This window comes from Rhineura floridana, chromosome 4, assembly GCF_030035675.1.
Source record: "Rhineura floridana isolate rRhiFlo1 chromosome 4, rRhiFlo1.hap2, whole genome shotgun sequence".
NCBI lineage: Eukaryota > Metazoa > Chordata > Lepidosauria > Squamata > Rhineuridae > Rhineura > Rhineura floridana.
Genome location: NC_084483.1, coordinates 142852975 through 142877334, shown reverse-complemented (window position 1 = coordinate 142877334; position 24360 = coordinate 142852975). Strand labels below are relative to the sequence as shown.

The 24360-nt window shown below is 41.4% G+C and overlaps 1 protein-coding gene across 1 annotated transcript in view; it reads right to left on the bottom strand.

Annotated features, from left to right (window-relative positions):
- Positions 1 to 891: 891 nt before the first annotated feature.
- The window catches only part of CATSPERE (catsper channel auxiliary subunit epsilon), a 236210-nt gene continuing 212741 nt past the window's right edge, over positions 892 to 24360 (bottom strand). Inside the window, exons 19-20 of the mRNA XM_061626112.1 lie at positions 3530 to 3604; positions 892 to 1601 (exon numbers count right to left, since the gene is read on the bottom strand). Coding sequence (XP_061482096.1) covers positions 1349 to 1601; positions 3530 to 3604 — 328 coding nt within the window. The 3' untranslated portion in view covers positions 892 to 1348. The remainder of the gene's footprint in view (positions 1602 to 3529; positions 3605 to 24360) is intronic.

The following is a 24360-nucleotide window of genomic DNA, read 5'->3' as shown; positions in this document are numbered from 1 at the left end:
TATGAGACTTCTGTCTACCGAGGAAATTCACTAACAATCTGAAATATCAAGGCAAGGTACTTATTAGGATTCTAGGCAGAGATGTATTAGCAATGTATTCATGTTTCCAAGTGTATTGCAGAGCCTGGCCATTTTGTGCCAAGTGCAGTTTTGCCATAGCTTCCCCTCAACAGAGTTTTGCCTTGTGAGCTCTAAGTGTGTAGGCCCTGAGGACAGAGAGACATAGCTCCATGCTGTACACCCTATAATCTGATTTATGGCCTTCCTGTGTCAAGTTTATCAACTGCTGGTGGTGTGTTGTAATTGGGTGATTATTACACAAATATTCAGGCCAACATGGGTGGGGCAGGAAGCCCTCCTCCTCTCACTGAAGTTAATTAGAAGGAAATTCCTTACACCAGCTTTAGGGCTAGTGTAAAGTTCTGCTTTTGACAGGAACTTGGCTGTGAAATGAAGGGGTATAGGATTTGGCATAGGTGTGGTTGTCCCCTGCACCCATCCTGTTCCACCCACATCTCCACCATTTTGATTGCTTTTCCAATAGAAATGCTTTTCTGTCATACCTCAAGTTCTACCAGCACAATGGGACTTCTGCCAGGTCCTAGAGACTTTTAGCCAGCAGATTTTTATAGGGTTGTGCCAAAAAGTGTCATGTTTTTCTTCTATTTTTAATTTCTTAGATCTATTTTAATAGATTCTGTAATGTTACAATAAGCAAGTATATTTCATAAGGTTACATTTTACTTTTTATGCATTACTGCAAACGTTCTAATTTATGCAGACAACTCTATTCTTTTGAAAGTTTTAACAAGAAGATGCTTATTTTTAGAACTTGCAAACATCCAGGATATTTTAAATATATATAATACATACAGTTTGCATTCTATAATACAGCAGATTAAATTACAAAATGATATGAATACTAAAAATGCACTAGAAAGATTTTTACATAGCAAAGTTGCAGCCCAATCCATTGCAGACTTAAGGGTACCTAAGCATGTTTATTTCAGTGAGCTTAGTTATACCTAACTCTGCATTGGATCAGGCTGTTGTTCTAACTCCCCAATTCACTCAGGGCAACTTTGCAAAGGTATCTAGAAGTTAGTTTTGCACAAGTACCCCCAATTGTCAAAAGTCAAATTCCCAGATGCTAGTGCTTATGTTATAGCTTTTGTGATCAGGACAGAGGGTACTGTAGGAAGCCAGAACGAAGAATCCATTCCATGCAAATCTCTGCCCAAAACTGCGCTTACAATGCACAACAAGGGGAGCCCCATATAGCGTCTCCTAAAAATATTAGTGGATTGGACTGTGAAGTTTCAATGAAAATGATGGGAAGCTATTTGTCTTAGGCATATATTTTAAAATTGGAATTCACTGAAATATACAGCTGGATACAACTTGATACAGGTAAGACAATTTCTTTCTTAAGTTCCTTTGCCAACTGTGTTGCCCTAACATGTGGGTGAAGTGACAGCAAGGGATCAACAAAGCTATGCATGAGAAATGTCTTCACATTTCTGAAGTAGCTGAAGACAAGGATTCCCAAGAAGAGAGTCATTATCAGGGTACAGCAACCAAAAGTCAGCAACCAGTTTGGTCTGAAAGGCAACCCAAAAATTTTGTTTTTAAAAAATCTTTTGATTAACTGGTTCAGCACAACAAAACATACGTTTAGAAGAGAACACACTTCTTCTATAAAGACATACAAAACAATAATGTAATTAGGAGAAATGAAGAAGGTTCAGAATGCAGACATAAAAATTGCTTGCCGCTAACTATCGATGATTTCAAGAGAGGTAACTTTGTTAGTCTGTATTTGCCAAAACAACAAAGAGTCTTGTGTCATCTTGAAAACTAATCAATTTATTACAGCATAAGCTTTTGTGGACTAGAATCCATTTCATCAGATGCATGAAGAGTTATCCTTAGTTGGTAGGTATATATACAAATGGGTGCAGGGAGAAAGAAAAATGTAAAAAATGAGGTCAAATAGAAATGAAATAAAAAATTCAGACTGTGATAATTATGTTAAAGCTTAAATATATACTAAATAAGTACAGTTCAGTGGCACTGCCATAGGTATTCACACGACTCTACAGTATGCTAACATTTTCATGGATAACTCAGAGCAATGCTTTCTTCACTCCTGTCTCCAACAGCCTCTCTTCTACCAGAGATACACTGATGAGACTTTTATTATCTAGATCCATGAGCAGGAGACTCTTGACATCTACGATTTCATCAATGTTCACCCCATCACACTTGAGTCTAGACTAGTCCATGCAGCAGGTCCACAGTCTGGACTGTACAACCAAACAATGGACATCTTATATTGGAAATATATAGCTCCCACCTAAAACCACTTCTGGACAATAATATTTCTCTTTCACAGGTGTTTGATGGTAGGTCACTCCTAGCTTATAGACAGCTCTCTAATCTAAATCAGCTAGTTACTAATAGTTCTGCAATAGTTAGTTGATTTTAATTTTTTATATGCTTTTATTCTGTGTTTATATATGTTGTAATGAAAACCGCTTTGTGAGGTCCACCTGGAAAGCGGGATATGAATGTCTTAAATAAATAATAAATAAACATACAACAGGTCCCCCAACAGAGAGACCAGATCAGCACAAATCCATATAATAATTCTGTCCTCACATCTACCCCGGCAACAATATTGCAAGACCTAACAACATCATGGGTTCATTCACTGCTAATCTGCCAGCATGATATATTCCATCATTTGCCAGCAATGCCCTTTTATTTTCTGCACGAGACAAACAAGTCTCTATGCAAAATAATAAATAGACACAAAACTGACATCGTAAGGACTGTCCTTCCAAAATTAGCATATGCTTATATCTGAACATCCAAAGCATAGTGTTGGATGAAGGTTTATGGATCTGACCAGTTTAGGGCTTGGTATAAATCTGGGATGGACAATCCTTGAGGGCCTTAGAGGTAGCTAGAATTGAGTGGGACACACCCTGGGATTAAGCAACAAAGGATGATGGACAAGCTAATAGTAGAGCTCAGTCAGGAAGAAATTAACTTCAAAAGGTGCTGTAAAGGCAGCTTGTGTCCCTTACAAAGGCCAGCCCAAAGAGGTTAAGGCCCTTCCTAAAAGGCAGACTGCAATCAACACAGAAGGCGTGGCACACATTCAAGTATGGATGGTACACTCAGTATCATCGACAAGAGTGTGGAAAAAACACTGGCAAGATTAAGATAGATCCTGAAACTACCTTATGGAGAAAGGTAATATCAGGTCTCCAGATGACTTTATTCTGAAGAACTGAGTAGCAAGACATGTGGTCTGCTCCTCTTGACATTCTAATTGGAGTTGTGGGACAGACTCAGAGACCAAAAATACTTATAGTGTCCTGAATTGTGCCTGTAGAGGGCAGAGTTTCCCATATCTGTGCCTGTACAGACTACGAAGGAGCAGCAATTTATTTGCTTCCCATTTTGTTTCCATTTTCGCTATTTAAATTTATAATACTTTGCTATAGCCATTGGCAATTACCCTTCAATGACGCCATATGTATGGACAACAAATAATGCAGACATGGAACAAAAACTGTAAGAAATAGAAAAGAAACTTTGGTGATTATGTTGGCATTCCTGGTACTTGTGTCAGTTTTAAAACATGAAAATAGGCTCCAAACAAATGTATTATACAATACATAATGTACCTTTCATTCAAATTTAGATCATCACAGTATGATCCGGGCCTTTAAAATAAGCTCCTGCATATTTGTCTAGTTATTATGTATAATGAAGCACAGAATTTTTTTTTAAACGAACAGAACAATAAAGAGCCTTTTCTAAAACATGTAGCTATTACTGCTAGGGGTGTGGAAGAGTTCCATATTAAGGAATTCACTCTTTGTCAAACCTGGTGCAAACTGACCTGATCAACATTCAGACTAATGTGTGGATTGAAACTTATTTATCCAATGGCTTTCATACTAGCCAAATATTTTGACAGTTTTCAATGCATAAAATATGTTTAAAATGTGTATTTTGAGGTAAAATACATTTAGAAATATGTATTTAAATGCAAATTGTTGTGTAGACTTAATAAAAATACCCAATGAATGCAGAAATGGAACAGAACAGAATTATGGGTGAACACATGTGAAAAGTGACATGGGCCGATTTGTCCCTATTTTTGATTCTAAAGCTGTGAAAGCACTGAAAACAAAAACAAATGATTTTGAGATATTCCACTAGTGGGGCTGTTGTATGTATTTCGGATGCCTGCTAGCATTGCCAACTAGCCTAGATTGTGCCCTTTATATTTGGGTATGTGGATTAAAATGTGAATGACATTACTTTTCACTTTGCACAGAATAGCCTTTGCTCAACTCCTCCCACCCCAACACACAAATGAATAGCATACATAGCACTCATTTCTAATGTTCTGGGGTGTGGGAAAAGCATGGATAAAAGCTATAAATTTTAGGGGCAGACTGCTTAACCCACCTTTCTCATGGTAAACACCTATACTCTGAAGGGATATTCCTTGGGTTCTTCTAGGACCCAAACATAGTCACAGGATGTAGTCACTCGACTAGAATGCTTGCTGTGCTGTTAAGTAACAGTCCAGGCAAGGGGCTTTGTCAAAGCTAGCTCTCATCCCATTTCCTGCCCCTTATTCCCCCAATATCAGATAACTCATCCTTCTAAATAATCATCACTTACTTGAGTGGCTCTAAACTATTATTAGGTAGAGCATATCATATTCTAGTTTTATTGTTTATTTACATTCATATGCTCCTTCCCAGACAAAGTAGACCAAAATGTAAAATTATTTTTAAAAATGTGAAGCATAAAAACAATCAGCTCAACCTCCTAAATAGAAGGAGGATGTGAGCCAGCAAGGCCTCTCATGGCAAGGTGCTCCAAATGAGTTTCAAGTGTTAGCCCACTTCATTCCTAAGGTTTGGGCTAGTCATACCACTTTAAGATTCTACAAATATGCTGCTTCAGTCATCGTCCCACTGAAGCCAAATCAAGGTTTTCAACCACTTGAAGAACTTTTGAGGCTGTTATTTTGATGAGTCTAAGGGGAAAGGAGCTCCAATCAATTTGGTAGGTAACCAGCTACAACATCTGTCAGAACTAGGGTTGCCAGGTTCAGGGCCTGAGACTGACCCTATATCTTTAGGAGAAGAGAAAGTCAGCCAAGTGCGGGTGTTCTTGCAACACTGTAATGGGAAAAACCACAAGGTGGAATTCTCCCTTCCCCCTACACAACTTTTAAAGATACAGAAGACCTCTTGGTTATCAGGCCCAGCCTCCAAGGGGTCTTCTGTATCTTTAAAAGTTGTGCAGAGGGAAGGGAGAATTCCACCTTGTGGTTTTTCCCATTACAGTTTTGCAAGAACACCTGCACTTGGCTGACTTTCTCTTCTCCTAAAGATACGGGATCAGTCTCAGGCCCTGAACCTGGCAACGCTAGTCAGAACTGACACAGTTCACTGTAAGGTTGGAGGAGCCAATGGAGTGCTCTCTAGATGTTGTTGGACTCCAACAATATTTCAAGGACACCACACTGTCTATCTCTTGCATAGGGGTTATGCAAATGGTGTTATCAGGAACAGAAATTCACACCACAAAAAGGAAAAGGTACAACTCAATGTTGTTATAAATACAAAAATACCTGTGAATGAATCCTCTAGGAACAAACTCCTTTAAAGAAGCCTTTTTTTTAAAGGCGAAACTGACCGGCTTGGCTTTGCTATGCTATGGATCAACTTTCAAGCCTGTGCCTTTGCTTTAAGGTGAAACTGGTTAGCCTGTCTTTGCTTTGATAAACTGATAAGCCCCAGCCTTTGCTTTGCTAGAGTGAAACTGACAGCCCTGTGTGTTTGCTTTGCATGAAAGAGATCTCTTGCTTTCTCCTAGGGCTGGGGAAGGAAGGATCCAAAACGATTCAGAGGGGGAGGAAGTGAGTGCCAGGTAGGCACCCTTTAAAGCCCCTGTTGAAGCTGGCCCCTCCGTCTATGAGCAGATGTAGAAACCTATCCCTATTCTTTCCATGTTATTCCTACCTCCAGTACAAACGTTTCTGTTAAAGAAGTAATGCCCAGGAATGCATCTACTTTGTTAACTGAGGTATTACTGTATACTGCATTGGCTGACAATGTATATACACTACAATTCATGTGCATACAAGTGTATCATACAATTAAGTGTATTTGCTCTCAAGGTGCTCACCACACTGGGGCACATAATTACTAGTAAGTGACTTCAACCAGTCTTGACACCAATAGCAAAGGTGGATGATCAATCCTACTATTGTTAGGTGGAAGCAAATCCTGGACCTTTTCTGGTCAAGGCAAGGCTTTACCAATGAAATGGGCAGGTCATCCTGAATACTGTTGATCAGGGAGTCCTCCTAAAAAGCCTTGTTGTTAGTTAATACAACTGGTGCTAATTGTTCTCACTAGCTTATCTTCCCTTCTTCTTATTTCATATCCCCCTTTTCTCCTTGTATGTGAGCATTCTAACCCCCTTTTCATGCAAAAAAAATTAATGACTTCATTGTACCTTTGTGTTAGTTTTTATTACAAGCATAAAGTGTTTTTTTAAGTGTCTGCATGAATATGTAGCCTTGTGGGCCATTGCTGAGTATTTGTAATCAACAACACTAAGGTGTGCCTTTTCCCTTTTGTGGTCTAGATTTTGATTACATGGTCTGTCTAGCCCTGGTGAACTCTTACACTGACCTGTGCTTAGATAATTGGCACCTGAACACACCTCTCTGTACATTCACTACAAGCCTCATAGAGGGTTACTAGTATCAAGAAGTTATCAACATGATGAAGATTATGATAACACAATCAACATAATCAAGATGATATTTATATATTTATTAAATTTATATCCCACCCTTCCTCCCAAAAGGAGCATCATAATAATGATGATGTTAATCATGATAGTACATTTATTCAACAACAAATACATTTATTGTGGTATTGCTATAAAGCAGTATACAAAATAACAATGACACAGCATTTATCTTCCACCTCTATGTGCTTGTCAAGAACACAGGTCCCTGTCCTGAGCAGCTAAAAATCAATGCACAGGAAACAGCAAGTGAAGCAGATTTAATTCAGAACTCAAGTCCTACACCCATTTATGTGGAAGTAAGTCCCACTAACTGCGTCGTAAGTTATAAGTAATTATGATTGCATTGTGTCCTATTCTTTATCTTAAAAATGCTTTTTGTACTTATGCAAATAATGGGACTTCCCCAAGCCTGCTGATCAGGACAGGTCATCCAGGGTCCCAGGGGATCTTAGACCCCTTACTTTTTTGGGAGCCAGGTACCAGCAGGGTCCCTATGTCTCCAGCATTCTACAACCCAATAAGCATGAAAGGGGAGTGTGTTAGCTACTAAGAGTCCCAATGAGTTCAATTGCAAGCTAACCTTTATTAGTTCCTACTTCAAAAGTGTGGAGAATGAGAATTCTGTAACTGCAAAAGAAGAGACAGGGAATCCTGATGATAGCTTCCCATATACATCATCAAGCAGTTTGGTAGCAGCAGAAGTTATTTTGACACAGAATTCAGTAATTCAAACAATATCTCTTGACAGTGAGAAAGAACAAATGGTGGCAATGACAGAGAAGCAGAAAGCAGTATTCAAGCCTGGCTAGATTATTCTATAATTTTAGAAAGTTGTATAAATTTAGAAGGGGGCGTGGCTATGATTATCATAAAGGGACCCTGCACTTCTGAATTTTATTTATTTATTTGATTTATATGCTGCCCTTCCTCCCAGCAGGAGCCCACAGTGGCAAACAAAAGCACTAGAAACACTTTAAAACATCATAAAAACAGACTTTAAAATGTAAATGTACTGCCCTCTAGTCGATTCTGACTTATGGCGACCCTATGAATAGGGTTTTCATGAGGCCGAGAGGCAGGGACTGGCCCAAGGTCACCCAGTGAACTTCATGGCTATGTGGGGATTTGAACCCTGGTCTCTGAGGTCCTAGACTTTAAAACACATTAAAACACAATATCCTTAAAAACATTTTTTTAAAAACCTTGGAAGACATCTTAAAAAAAGGTTAAAAGCATATTTTTTAAAAAAAGGTTTAAAAAAATATATTAAAAACATATTTCAACAAGCCTTTTAGGTTGAGACCTATCCCAGTCTGCGTCTGTGTTAGAATTGCTTAATATGTTTTTTAATAATGTTTTTAACCCTTTCTTAAAGTTGTTTTTTAAAGAAAATGTTTTTAATGCTGTTTTGTTTTAATGTATTTTAAGATCCGTTTTTATGATGTTTTAAAGTGTTTTTAGCACTTTATTTGCCGCCCTGGGCTCCTGCTGGGAGGAAGGGCGGGATACAAATTAAATAATAAATAAATAAAATAAAATAAACGTGGGAGAGACTCTCCAGGGCTAGGCTTGCATTTTAATCTCTAGTTTAGCCTTGGCTTGCTTCCTACATAGCTTCCTCTCCTGCCATTTAAAACAACAACAACAAGGGGAAGAGGCAAATTGTATCAGAATAGCAGCACTGAGAGAGAGGATGCCAAACTCTTTCCTTTGGGACCAGTTCTCTGATCAAAGTTTGCCCCACTGGGGAAAACTCCATTACTTGTATTATGGTCATCTCCCTTATTCCAACTGAGAAAACAGAACAGAAAAAGGGATAAACTCTCCCTCCTATAACCTCTATCCAATTTGTCCCTTCCCCAGTGGCTGCTTTTAAGTTGGAAGGTTCAATTATAGATCTCTTATGTAATATGCAGTTTGGTCCTTCATGTAGTATTTACACAATGAGGACGAAATTTGTTGGCTGGCTTTTCGTTGGCTTTTTATTTTTTTAAAACACAGGAAACTGACTGTGGCTACAATCCAAGAAACACTGATCCACCACACTGGGGTGAGAGTTTGATCCAGCCCAAACAGCTCCTCCGGCATCATTACTCCAACTTGAAAGAAAGCAGAAAAGCAACAACAGCCATCCCCATACTTCTATTTTCATTTTACACCAAGGTAACAGGCCTTACCCCCTCTAGGATGCACACCTTAATGTAGTGAGGGGGTTTGAGAGTGTTAAAGAAGCTGAGAGCAATGCTGTCAGAAGTCTAGACCAAGAGACTAGACTCCTAGCAGGGGCACCCAAGGTGGAATGGTCAAAGCTGAGACACCAGACTAAGAGGCATCCAAACTCAGAGAAAGGCAATGGTAAACCACCTCTGAATACCTCTTATCATGAAAACCCTATGAACAGAGTATCCAAAATGCAATACGAGATGGTGCTGGAAGACGAGACCCCCAGGTCGGAAGGCACTCACCAAGCTACTGGGGAAGAACAAAGGACAAGTACTAGTAGCGCTGTGACTAATGACGCAGCTGGGTCAAAGCCGAAAGGAAGACCAGAGGCTGATGCACACAGATGTGAAAGGAGAGTCCAGAGTTGTACAATGCACACAATAGGAACATGGAATGTGAGAAGCATGAACCAGGGAAAGTTAGAAACTGTCAAGCAAGAAATGGAACGTATCAACATTACAATACTTGGCGTGAGTGAATTAAAATGGACAGGAATGGGAGATTTTCAATCAGGTAACTACAAAATATTTTATGCAGGAAATGAGAAATTAAGAAGAATTGGGGTTGCTTTAATAGTGAGAAATGATGTAGCAAAAACAATTAAGAGCTACAATGCATGATCTGAGCGAGTTATATCACTGAGATTTAATGGGAAACCTATTAACATAACCATCATCCGTCTACGCTCCAATGGCAAATGCAGAAGAAGAGGAATTGGAACGATTTTACGCAGAAGTACAGGAAGAAATTAATCACACACCAAAACAAGATGTGCTGATAATCATGGGGGACTGGAATGCAAAAGTAGGGCACAGAGAAGAACTAGGAACTGTGGGAAAATGAGGCTTAGGAGATAGAAATGAAGCAGGAGAAAGACTTATTGAATTCTGTGAAGCCAATCATTTGTTTCTTGCAGACACATTTTCTGAGCAACCAAAGACGACTGTATACATGGACGTCACCAAATGGTCAATATAGGAATCAAATATGTTATATAATTGGTAGAAGATGGAGAAGTTCCATACTTTCTGCAAAAACAAGATCAGGAGCAGACTGTGGTACAGATCATGAACTGATATTGAAAATCAGAGTAAAGCTACAGAAGAACAACAAAGCAATCATAATGTCAAAATCCAATTTAAATAACATCCCAGAAGAATATAAAGATCAAATAAGGAACAGATTTGAGGCTTTAAATTTAGTTGTCAGAGAACCAGAAGAACTATGGAATGAAGTCAGAGACATTATCAGGGAAGAATGCAAAAAGACAATACCTCTCGTTAAAAAGAGAGAAAGACCTCAATGGATGATTGAAGAAACTCTTAAAATGGTTAAAGAGAGAAGGAAGCAAAAGCAAAAGGAGAGAGAAACACGGTTAGAACCCTAAAAGCAACAATACAGCGTCTAGTACATAGTTATGGTAGAGAAATGGAAGAGGACAATAAAAAGGGTAGAACAAGAGCCCTATTCCAAAAGATTAGAGAAATCAAAGGGAAATTTAAACCAAGGGTAAGGATGTTGAATAATCAACAGGAAAACACACTGACTGACAGAGATGAAATAAAAGGAAGATGGAAGCAATACACTGAAGAACTCTATAAAAGAGATGCCAGGATGACAGATTCATTACTGGAGGAAGTGTATGATGAAGAACCGGAAATTTTAGAATGTGAGGTGAAAGCTGCTCTTAAAATACTTGGAAGAAACAAATCACCAGGAATAGGTGCCATACCAAGAGTTGCTACAAGCTACTGAGACTGAATCTGTCCAAATTTTGGGAAAAATTTGTCAACAAATATGGAAAACTAAATGGCCCACAGACTGGAAGCATTCAATATACATCCCAATTCCAAAGAAAGGGGGTCACAGGGAATGCAGTAATTATCAAACTATTGCCTTAATATCCCAGACAAGTAAAGTAATGCTCAAGATTCTACAACAAAGGCTGTTATCACATGCACTGAGCAAGAAATGCCAGACGTCCAAGCTGGATTCAGAAAGGGAAGAGGCACCCAGAGATCATATCGCAAACATACGTTGGATAATGGAACGGACCAAGGAATTTCAGAACGAAATCACCCTGTGCTTTACAGATTACAGGAATGCCTTTGATTGTGTAGATCATGAAAAACTATGGAATGCTTTAAAAGAAATGGGGGTGCCACAGCATCTGATTGTCCTGATGCACAACCTATACTCTGGACAAGACGCTACTGTAAGGACAGAATATGGAGAAACTGATTGGTTCCCAAATGGAAAGGGTGTGAGATGGGTGTATTTTATCACCCTATTTGTTTAATCTATACGCAGAACATATCATACAGAAAGTGGAATTGGAGCAAGATGAAGGAGGTGTGACAATTGGAGGGAGAAATATCCATAATTTAAGATATGCAGACGATATCATACTGCTAGCAGAAACCAGTAATCATCTGAAACGAATGCTGATGAAAGTTACAGAGGAAAGCACAAAAGCAGAACTACAGCTGAACATCAAGAAGACTAAAGTAATGACAACAGAAGATTTATGTAACTTTAAAGTTGACAACGAGGACATTGAACTTGTCAAGGATTATCAATACCTCGGCACAGTCATTAATCAAAATGGAGACAATAGTCAAGAAATCAGAAGAAGGCTAGGACTGGGGAGGGCAGCTATGAGAGAACTAGAAAAAGTCCTCAAATGCAAATGTGTATCAGTGAACACTAAAGTCAGGATCATTCAGACCATGGTATTCCCAATCTCTGTATGGATGTGAAAGTTGGACAGTGAAAAAAGCAGAAAAGAGAAAAATCAACTAATTTGAAATGTGTTGGAGGAGAGCTTTGCGCATGCCAGAGCTTGGAAAAGTTACTTTTTTGAACTACAACCCCCATCAGCCCGATCCAGTGGCCATGCTGGCTGGGGCTGATGGGAGTTGTAGTTTAAAAAAGTAACTTTTCCAAGCTCTGCTACCATGGACTGCGAAAAAGACAAATAATTGGGTGTTAGAACAAATTAAACCAGAACTATCACTAGAAGCTAAAATGGCAAATGGCTGAGGCTGATGGGAGTTGTGGTCCAACAACCTCTGGAGGCACACTGGTTGGGAAAGGCTGCACTAGAAGCTAAAATGATGAAACTGAGGTTATCATACTTTGGACACATCATAAGAAGATACAATTCATTAGAAAAGATAATAATGCTTGGAAAAACAGAAGGGAGTAGAAAAAGAGGAAGACCAAATGAGATGGATTGATTCCATAAAGGAAGCCACAGACGTGAACTTACAAGATCTGAACAGGGTGGTCCATGACAGATGCTATTGAAGGTCACTGATTCATAGGGTCGCCATAAGTCGTGATCAACTTGAAGGCACATAACAACAACAGGCCTTAGGGTGGCCAGCCGTGAAAGTGTTCTCTGCCTCATACCTGTTACTTTTACTCTTCGTGTGGGCACATGATGAGCTGTGATCATCATGAGGGCCACTCGCTACCTCAGATATGACATCCCTCCCCTCTCCTCTCCCCTAAATCGACCTCTGCCATCCCCTTCACAAACAGCTTAGTCCCCGATGTCACCCTTCTCTCCCGCACCTCCACACTGCCCAGCATCCGCTCAACCACAGGTACAGCAACAGGGGCCCGGCCCGAACAAGCGGGGTGAAAAAGTGCGCTGTTGGTGCCGCCCAATAAACGTCCCCAAACTGCGGTTAGCAACTGACGTCTCGCGCTCGCTTCGTATTTGCCAATGGCAGCGCAGAAGCACAACAGCAGCTTGCCTCACTGGAATGAGGGGGCTGCCCCCACCGGCAATGTGTAGTAAGACCCAGAGTGACTACGTTTCCCAGCATGGCCCGCGGCTATTTCAAGGCGACTTTGCGAAGTTAGCCGCACGGCACCTTGGGAAACAGAGTTCCTTATATATATATGAAGCCACGTCCTTCTCATGCTATGCAAATATGGGCACGGAGCTGTTAGAATGGAAGGTGGGCATGCTGCGGCCTTTTGATATGGTAATCAAGCAGTCCAATCCTCTTTTTCTGTTTCCTACACGTGCTGTGGGATCCGCAGGTTACGACAGCCATCCCCACGCCACTCATCCTGGTGACTAGATGATGGTGGAATAGGGCGATGAAAGCAAAAGAAAAATAAGTCTGCCAGTGTAGAGCAAGCCACAGACCGTGCCAGATGAAGAGTATCCATGACTTTTATTTTGTTTAAATTTGACGCAGGGAAGTGTCTTACGTGCTCTCTGAAGAAATGAGTTGCCGTGGCTCAGCATTAGGTTGTTAGCGATAAAATTCCAAACAGGTTTTAATGCCTGGTAACGCAGCCAAAGCTCTGCTCACCGCCGGAGTTCCATGCAACGAAAGGAGGAAGTTGAATCTCCAGTAAAAGGGGTCGAGGTCCACTCAGCCTTCCATCCATCTGTGGTCGGTAAAATGAGTACCCAGCATATGCTGGGGGGTAAAGAAAGGCCGGGGACAGAACTGGCAATCCCACCCCATATATATGGTCTGCCTAGTAAACGTCGCAAGACGTCACCCTAAGAGTCGAAAACGACTCACACAAGTGCACGGACACCTTTACCTTTACCTTTTTTACTTTTCTGTAGAACTATAATTTGCAAAGCTGCTGAGTAGTGCCAGGAGAGTGCCAGTCGTTTATGTGAAAGGATTAAGAAATTAGAATAATGAAATGGAAATAGACTGCCTTCAAGTCGATGCTGACTTATGGCACCCCTACAAATAGGGTTTTCATGGTAATCGGTATTCAGAGAGGTTTACCATTGTCTTCCTCTGAGGCTGGCAGGCAGTGATGGGCCCAAGGTGTGGGGATTCAAACCCTGGTCTCCCAGGTCGTAGTCCAGCACTTTAACCACTACACTACACTGGCTCTCAATTAGAATAATACTTAGTGCTTTTCTGAAAAGGTCCTCCTGTGCTGATCCTTTACAGGGACTCATAAAATCTACCTTTTTAATGGGGGTGATCAAATGATCTGTTTTATCTGTATGTACTTGTGTTAAATAGATTTAATGTTTATAGCAGATTTCCTCTTCATTTTATTGGCTGTAATAACAACTCTAGCAAAGGTTGTAGGTTAAATGCATTCCTCACAATTTTCTCTCCATGATACTGTGACCACTGACATGTTCTTCCATTTTGAACCAAAGCATTTTCAGAAATCTGCTTAATGTTTCCACACTTTCAACTACTGATATTCCCTTACCCCCCAACCCCCTACCCGACACTCAAGGTGTAACTGCGGTTGCCTAATTGTAACAGAAACAAAGATAATTTGACTCCAAAATCAGGGGCAAAAGACCCAAGACTACTGAAAAAACCATAATTACATTTCTCACCCTGTTTTTACGTTTTCAATTAATTGCTTTCAAGAGATTCTCTTGAGCTGGTAATTACTAGTTCATAGGTTTTTCCTTTCAGCTCCCAATCTTGGTGCTCTGAACACAACATTTTTATATATACATATATGGCAAAATAACTTACTTAGCCACAGCAGAATTTGAATTCTATATGAACTGTATGTGTTTTGCATCGACCTGAAGCATGCAGTGTGCTCTTTTCAGATGATTTTTGATTGATTCTTCTCCTTTAGTTATTTCAAGGGATATCAAGTTTGATACAGAAGGATATTAAAACAGGTGCAATAAAAATGGCGTGGGGGAGTTTACCCAGTCATGGTGAATTTAGGTATAGGACAGAGCATATCACCGTGAGCATTTTAGTGTAAAAAAGTTAGTTAGTTTTTAAAATGTTTTATTAGGAATGGGGACACTGTTGCCCTCCAGGTATTGTTCTACCACAACTCACATCATCCCTGATCATTACCCATGCTGGCCTGGGACTGCAGCTCAATGTCAGAGCATCTGCTTTGCATGCAGAAGGCCCCAGGTTCAATCCCTAGCATCTCAAGGCAGGGCTGAGATAAATTCTTGCCTGAAATCCTGGAGAGCAGCTACTAGACAGTGTAGACAATACTGAGCTGGATGGACAATCATCTCACTTGGTATAAGGCAGCTTCCTATCAAACTAATGGGAGTTGGACTCCAGTAATGTCTGGAAAGACACAAAGGCTTAATGGTTCACTCCTGGATTAAACCATATATTGCCTGGTCCAGTGTTTCACAAATGATTGGGTCAGGGACCAATAGTAGGCCTCAGTGCCGCAGCTCACCTATGTCTCCTTATTTACCTTGCCCCTGAATGTGCCATGGGCTTCTGGTTGAACTGATACCCACATCAGCAGCTCCCCACATGCTAAGTAAGGGCTGGGACTGGGAAACAGAGAAGATAAGATGGGGGAGGGGAGAAGAGGTGTTCCTCCTCTGAGGGGAGAAGGAAGGTATTGAAGGATATGAGGAAGATAAGAGGTTAATATTTTTATTATAACTGTAATCTTATAATAGAAAGGAAGGCGATAAGAGAAGAAAGCTAATACAGGAGGAAGAAGTGAATGTAAAAGGAGCAGGGAGGAGGGATGAAAGAAAGAGGCAGGTTTGGAGAAGAATAAGTATGATGAAAGAAGAAATGACAGATGAAAATGTTTTGAGAAACATGGTAGAGGGAGAAGAAATATAAAATAAAATTATTTTTCTAATCCAGATTATCAAATTCTGCCACAATAGCTTCAGAGCCAATATCTATACTTAGCATGAAGAAAACTAAGCCAGTAGTTCCCAACCTGGGGGCCAGGACCCCCAGGGGGGCCATGAAGTAATTCAGGGGGGCTGCAAACAGTAAAGAAATTATATATTTATTTATTTATTAAAGTCTTCACTCCCTGGATGCTGTCTGCTCCCCACTGCTGCTGCAGATGACACCTTCCCCTGGCTCCAAACGAGAGGAGGGGTCTTTTGCTGAAGTGGCAGAGCACTTTTCAGGCACACTGAGGGCAGACGTCTGCCTATAAAACATGTGGCAGATGTCAGAGGAGGCTGAGGGCAGAGCTACCAGGAAGAGGGGATTATTATTGCTGACTCCTGTCTCCTCGCACTCCCATCTCCTTGCTGCTGATGACTCCCTTGCTCAGAACAAGAGGAGAGAGCTTTTCTTGAACCAAAGAAGCAAGGCTGCAAGGAAAGGCTGCTTTCCCCCTTCCTTCCTGGCAGCCAGCCAGCCTGCCTTTCTTGGCTCCTGCTTCACTGCCACCTCCTTTTAAAAATTATTCTTATTTGTGAAGCCATCCAGATCTCACCTTTGGCCCAGACGGAGCCAAGGAGCAGTGAGGAAGCTCAGGACTTGCTCATCCCCCATCTCTAAGGCTAAATGTGTGTGCCAGTGTCCCCCTTTCTTCCACCTACACTTTGCCCCCCCAATCTCTCCAAGACACTGTGGCAGTTGAGGGCTCCCCTCCCATGTGCCCGAATGCATGCATACTTGTAGATGATTGCAGGAGGGACAGGTGTGTTTGTGCGTGTGCTGATCTGTCTTCTGCTCCACTCTTGTTCCCCAAGTGCATGCTAACCAAGTAATCAGTTCTGATGATCATCCCAAGGCCTAAAAGCACTAACCCTCCTCCTCAATCTATCCACCCTTTGTCTTCACAATCAAGCATCCCCACCACCATCACATTGCTGCTTCTTTATTGTTGTTATTATTATTTTTAAAAAGCTCAGCAGGTTGGCTGAGACTAGGGTCCACATACAGCAGCAGAAATGTATTTATTCAATTATTGCATTTATATCCCACCTTTCCTCCAAGTTGCTCAAGATGGTGCATATTCCCTTTCCATTTTATCCTTACATCAACCCTGTGAGATAGGTCAGGCTGAGAGACTGTATCTGTCCCAAGGTCACCCAGTGGGCTTCATGGCTGGGTGAGGATTTGAACCTGGATCTTAGCTAGCTCCCACTGGTGTTGGGAGACAGGACTGTACACCTGCAGACTGTGGGGGCGGGGCGGAGGGGTATCCCAATTTGATTGGACCTTTGCATTAAAAAAAGAAAGCAACACCTTCCTGCTGCAGGGAGCTTTTAATGGAAAGGGATATTTGCAGATGTGATTTTGCCACACACCATTTTTTTTAATTAACAAAGACTAAAATTACAATCACGGGGGGGGTCATGAATTTTTTGAGCTTACAAAGGGGGTCCTGTACTCATAAAGGTGGGGAAACACTGAACTAAGCTATGGAACTCCTTGCCACAAGGAAGTCATTGTGGCAAATAATTTGGCAATTTTCAAAAAGGGATTAGCTATCAATAGAAAATGATGTCAGTAACTGACAGTTGACTAGGCCAAACTCTGCCTCCCACCATTTTGTGATTGACTCTGACCTTACACCATCATTTTGTGACTGGTGGGCCTCAGTAATTTTCAGCCTTTTCAAACTGACCCTGAACTATATTCTTGCTTGCTATAAATATTTGTATACTGTAGATTTGTCCTAGCGCCCAGTTCTACCACTTATCTATCACCAATGTTAGCAGTTTCATGAACAGCGCTAAGGATTTAGTTCTTGAGTATCCAGAGGTGAATGTTAATGTCACAGGACCAATCCCAATTAATACTAAAAGACTATGTCTTGTTCCAGTGCCAACATTATCACAGGGCAGGGGATGAACCGATGCGAGACTAGGATTGAGAAAAATATCAGCTGATCAGCTTTGGAGGCTTTTAAAGAAAGTAGAAAACTGTGTGTTGAAAGTATAGTTGTATTAATCTTAGTTTAAAACATTACAATGTTCTTAGTGTTTACATACAATGCAATAAATACATGTGATAATTTATAAATAAGCTACTCTTCTTTCTTCGCTTCCTTTGCAGAAGCTGCTGCACTAAAATGTGGATTAAATGACAGCACTGGGTCCACAAAACTGAGTGCCCGAAATGTTTTCACATATCGAAAGTAGCTGAAGACAAGGGCTCCCAAAAAGAAAGTAACTATCATGCAAGACCAGCCTGCAATCTTAAGCACCTTTAGTCTAAAATACAAACAAAATGGAACATAAGTATTTGTTTGCTCATTCAGTGCCAATGAGCAGCTGGATTCTCAAGCAAACTCTTTCTACTGAATGAAATGTAAATATTTGTTTACCTGAGGATGATGGATGACATTCCTGACAGGGATGATGCCTCCTAATGAAAGGAACAGCAGGGTCCACGAAAGCCTTTTGCCTCCTCTCCAGGCAGAAGAGTCATCCATCTCACCAGATTGACTCTGTTTGTGGTCGATGATGGTAGGGCTTGTCTTGAATTCTAGAACTCTTCTGTTCTGAGCCTTTATTCCTGTGCTTTTTTGTTAGTTCTCTTGTCTTTTTGTCAGCTTCTTCTCCTCTACCTTAATGTGTGTCTGTAGTGAGTTAGTGGGGCTGTGTTGTTGTTTTTGTGTCTTCCTCCCCTTTTGCCTTACACCTTTCCTGCAATTTTTCCCTTACCACCATTGCTTGTGTATTTTTGCCTTTCTCCCTCTCATTTTTTCGTGTTGCTTGGGGTTGGGCTCAGAGAGGCGCCTTTTCAGATGTGGAAGCAGCCAATCAAGGTGCACTGCATGAGGATGGGCCACCAATGGTGAAAGGATGCAGAGCAGCGGTTCCGACTGACAGACTCCTCAGTCAAAGCCACCATTTGTGTGTGCTACAGCTGTGACTACTTTGTCCCTTCAGCTCTGTTCTAGCCAGCGATTCCCGCAACCCTTTGGTACCAAACAGGCTCATAGGGCTTGCTCCCCTCTTCCCCTGCCTTTTCTGTTTGTGGTGGACTATTTGGGTGATTTCCGCTACTCTAGCCCTTTGACGAGAGCCAGTGTGGTGTAGTGGTTAAGGTGCTGGACCACAACCCGGGAGACCCGGGTTCGAATATCCACACAGCCATGAAGCTCACTGGGTGACCTTGGGGCAGTCACTGCCTCTCAGCCTCAGAGGAAAGCAATGGTAAACCCCCTCTGAATATTGATTACCATGAAAACCCTATTCATAGGGTCGCCATAAGTCTGAATCGACTTGAAGGCAGTACCATTTACATTTAGCCCTTTGACAGGGTCATGTCTGACACTGGGATTGTAGCGGCACCTCTGCTTTCCCTCTCATTTGTGAAATGTGCTTTTTGACAGCTTCCCATTCTTGCCTGTGCAGGCAGTGAAGACTCTAGTTATAGCTGCCTTGGCTACTTCTTTGATCTTGCATAGGAGTCTCCAATTTCATGTGCAGCCTCATGCTTCCCGCCTATTTTGGATCTGCAGGTGAGAGCTTCACCATAGCCTTTATGGCTTTGCTTGTGCTTCTGACGCCTCTGGATCCAATGATTACCCATGAGCAGACTGATCAGACTCCAATGCCTCCTTATGTGATAGTGCCCGGCACTCTCAGGCACAAGCTTCACATTCACCCACACATTCTGCAGATGGGATGAGTAACATTGCTTCCTAGGTCAGTTATTTTTTTTCCCTCCCAAGTTTCTCTCTTGGGTACACTGCTGCATTTACAAAGAAGTAGAGGACTCCCATATAGTAAAGGAGGAGATCCTCTTTACAGAAAGTCCATAAGGAAAAGAGTAGGCACCATTCTGGGAGGCATAACAGAACGAGATCTCACAGATCTCCCTCAAGTAGCAGTTCTGTGGCATCTCCTTCCTCCCTCTGTTCCAGGAGTTCTTCTCCTGTTATTGTGGAGCCAGCTAAGAAATGTGCTAAGGTGGCAGATGTTGCTGATAGTGCTTTCCCCTTTCACAGCCCTCTGAAGGAAAGGAGGACCACTGCCTGACTCTTATTGTTCATCCTCTAAACCTGCCGGGGAAGAGGCTTTTCAGCCCTTATTGAGAAAAAGCACACAGGGTGTTACAGATTAGTGATAACGAAGGTCCAGTTCATGATGTCATCAATTATGGGTACATAGAAGACTTTCCCTTCTGCTTCTAGTGAAGCTATCACAGTTTCTTTTCCTCAGGCTTTTGGTGCCATTTGGAAAGCTGAATGGGCTACCCTAATAAAGCTAAATTAATTTTTAGGACGCCTATAGCATGTGATAACTTTTCTGATTCAATTTTGAATCAGTTGTTCTATTATCAGCATGAAGTAACAATGTCCTTGCATGGAGTGTCATTCCCTTCAGAGAGTGATTGTCCTAAGTTTCTATCCTGGTTAGAGATTATATATTCCCTGGAGATCTTTTACATGTAGGAGATATAAGGGCAAGAGGCAGCTTGGATCTAAAAGGGACAAGAGGAGAAACAGATTTTCTTCAAGTGGCCATTACATGGGATCTCCTCCTTCAAGCTCCTCTAGCAGTTTTTTCTCCAGTTCCTTTGGAACCAGCCAGTAAGAAGTCTCAGGCATCCCCCAAGTGGTATTGTGGCCCATACCCATAGGGGTGCCGTGGCTTCAGCCATGTTTAAAGGTAGCTTTCGTGTGTTAGCAATTTGTAGAGCAGCAACTTGGGCTTCTCACACTTTCTTGAGATGCTACAAACTAGGCACATTTTGGTCATCAGCTGCAGCCTTTGGTAGGAAGGTCCTTCAGAAGGCCAGAAGGCAGTGAGGAGAGGAGCAGAGGAAGCCCACCCAGGTCTTGGAGACTGGTTTATTACATCCCTAATCAGGAATGTCATCCATCATCCTCAGGTAAAAATGGAAATTTGTCTTACCATAAATTTCTGCTTACTGGGAATGATGGACAACATTCCACTCACCTCTCCTTTCTCTGCTAGCAACCTGAAGGGTGTGGGTTACGGCTTCTGCCATTACAGTGCATGTGGTTAGGGGTTTTTCTGTCCTTTCCATGTGTGCTCTATTGTTCTGGGGGCATGTGTTCTACTTTGTTGTGGTTAAAGCCCTTTTTAGCTGTGCTTCTCTGTTGGTTTCTTTTTTCATGTTCAGTACAGTTTCTTAATAGTTAGGTTTCACTCACTGACAGAGTTGAAATTGGAATGCTGGTGTGAGGTTGAGGAGTTGTCTGCTCTGCAAGTCCATCTGGTGAGAGGGATGACTCCTCCCCCTGGAGAGGAGGCAAAAGGCTTTAGTGGACCCAGTCTGTTCTTTCCAGTAGGAGGTGTAATCCCTATCATGAATGTCATCCATCATCCCCAGTAAAAAGAAATTCACTGTAAGACAAATTTCCATTTTCTAGCACTTTAGCTTATGATATATATAGAATGTTCTTGCAACACAGCTATGCCCCATGCTCTTAAACTTGACTCTGCCATGCCATTCACCAGGCATGCAGCACTTGACCTTTCTAGGAGGGGACAAGGGGCCCCATTGCAGGAACTGCCCCAGTGCACCAAGCCAGCTCAGCCCAGCATGCCTGGCCCAGCAGCAGTATGGCGATGGAGCTGGGGAGAGAGGCAGGAAGGGGTGGGGACCTCATCATTAAATGTCTCAATAATTTCTCTCCTAATAATTTTTATTCCAAGGGAAAAAAAGTATGAAGCTGGCACAAAGCCATGTAGGAGTAAGTTGCTGTTTCTGCCCCCACCAAGGCTGTTAAAGCTGCAGCAACTGTAGTCACCCCTGCAGGTCGGAGCAGTGATCCCAGAATAGTGAGGATGCTACACTAAGCTCTTCCCTCGTAAGCTTTTGTGGACGAGAGCCCACTTAATCAGAGTCATGAAGTGTATCTTCAGCTTGCAGATACATACACACATAGAGTGGAGAAATATATAATTAATGGAGTAAAAATGCAAGTATGTGAAAATTCTATGCAAAGTGCAAATTCATAACAGGAGTAAGTGGTAATAAATTAGGATAGCAATGCTAAGAAGGCTGCGTTATCACTAATTCCTGTGGTTGGGATTTATTGCCTACCTACACTGAGTTTTGCATAGAAATACAATTCACTTGCATTCCAACTCCACTGTTCACATTCCCCCACCCCCACCCCTTACCTGCGTAGATATACCCATCTGTCAGTAGAGGATTCACTCTATGTATGAGGTCTAGTCCACAAAATCTTATACCACTATAAATCTTAGACTTGCTCCTCTTCTGGGGCTGACTCAGGAGCTCTGGAGGTTAAGGATATGCTGGGGTTTTCTTTTCTTTTTTCTTTTTGGAGGGGAGGTATTTTAACACATAGCTGCCTTCTGGAATATTGAAATATTGAGGAATGTAATCTGCTTGTTTGTACTTTGTATTTGTAGTGCATTTGTAGTAAAAGTGCATCACAAATGTTTCTCAGAAGCAATGTACTGATTATATGCTGTTAACTTTTTATGTGAGATTCTGCATCCTCAATATACATTCAATATCACTATTTGAAAGCATCCCCACATCAAAATCTTCCAACACATGGCAGAGTTACAGATTCCTAAATGTGACTTTCATCAGGAGGGCTTTAAACTGAACCCTGAGGGGGAGGGAGACGTAAACTTGGTGGTAACGACTGATGAAGGCTTGTGCACAGTAACGGGAGCAGAGAGATCGGCTCTAATAGGGCCCAGTAACAGCCCTCAGAAAATATGTAGTAAGGAAGCCAAGCCATAAATCACATGGTCTTTGATGTCTGTATGCACAGGACTGAACTGAACTGAACTCTTAATACAGGATGGTAATTACGACTTGATAGGTATAACTGAAACTTGGTGGGATGACTCCCATGACTGGAATGCAGCAATTGAAGGATGTAACTTCTTCAAAAAGAACAGAGGAATAAAAAGGGAGGTGGAGTCGCGCTATATGTTAAAAATATATATCCCTGCCCAGAAATACAGGAAGACGAGCTTGGTAGCTCCACCGAGAGTATCTAGATTAAAATTAATGGGGCAAGTAATAAAAGGAATGTGGTGCTTGGAGTCTACTACCGACCACCCAATCAAGGAGAAGACGAGAATGTAACTTTTTCAAAGCAAATTGCCAATGTTTCGAGGAGACATGATGTAGTAGTAATGGGGGACTTCAGTTATCTCAATATCTGTTGGGAGACAAATTCTGCCAAACACGGCCCCTCCAAGAAATTTCTGACTTGTGCTGGAGATAACTTTCTCCTACAGAAAGTGGAGGAAGCAACCAGAGGATCAGCTATCCCGGACTTGATTCTAACCAATAGAGATGATTTGGTGGATGAAGTGGGAGTTATGGGAACTCTGGGGGAAAGTGACCACACCATACTTGAATTCTTGATTTTAACAGAAGCAAAAGCTGAGAGTAGCCATACGTGCACACTGGACTTCAGGAAAGCTGATTTTAATAAACTCAGAACAATTGTAAGTACAGTTCCATGGCAAGTGAAACTAATGAGAAAAGGAGTCCAAGATGGGTGGGAGTTTCTAAAAATGGAAATTATAAAAGTGCGATGGCAAGCACTTCCAACAAGGAAAAAAGGGGGAAAACAGCAGAAGAATGAATGAAACTTTATTTTTACCCCGCCCTTTTTCCAAACTGGAACTCAGGGTGGCTTACAAATAAAACTACATGTAGTTAAAAACATACAATTAAAATACAATTAAACTATACACAACCTTAAAACCGTAAAAGGCACTTAAAAATCTAAAAACAATTTAAAATAATACAGATAATAATGTAAAACAATAAAACAAGCCTTGTAAAGCCCAATTCTAAACACCTTCTATCCCAAAGGCCTGTCGGAATAAAAAAGTCTTTACTTGCCGATGGAAGGATGGCAAGGAGGGGGCCATTTGTGCCTCCTAGGAAGGGAGTTCCAGAACCTAGGAGCAGCCATCGAAAAGGCCCTATCTCGGTGCTTCCCGGAAGTGAGTGCTCAGCTGGTGATTGTCTCTGAGAGATCTCTGCCTCAGAGGAAGATTTTTTCAGTTTAAAAGCCAGCCAAGAGGAAACTTTGACTGGCTTAAATGTTCTCCAAGGTATAGGTGAACCGATCAGATTTTCCACAGGACTTCGTTGAGCTGTCGGCTGCTGGAATTGATCAGGAATTCCCTGAGATAAGAAGGCATACCGATCGGCTGAAGACGGAGTCAGGACTCCCAACAAGCTGTACTGAAAAAAAGTGAAGCGTTTTTTTTCTTTCTAAAAACGTTCTTAACCAGTGAGCCTCCTTCTGTCTAAATCTTATCATTTGGCTTAAATTACTACAATAAAAGGGATTTGTTTACGAATCAGCAACTGAGAAATCTGGGTGAGTCATACTTTTTCTCTTTTAAATATAATTAAGGAAGAAAGAAAATGTAAACAATTTATATATTTTTTTTTACGACAAAAAGCTGGCTTGAATTTGGAGTTTTAAAGATTAAAAACGGATGAGAGGTAATTATTATTTGATGGAAATATATTTTGGACTATTTTTCTCCTTGGATTATTTCTTTTTGGACGAATCTGCTGTTCGTATATGTTACTAATCGCTTGGTGTTGTGAACCA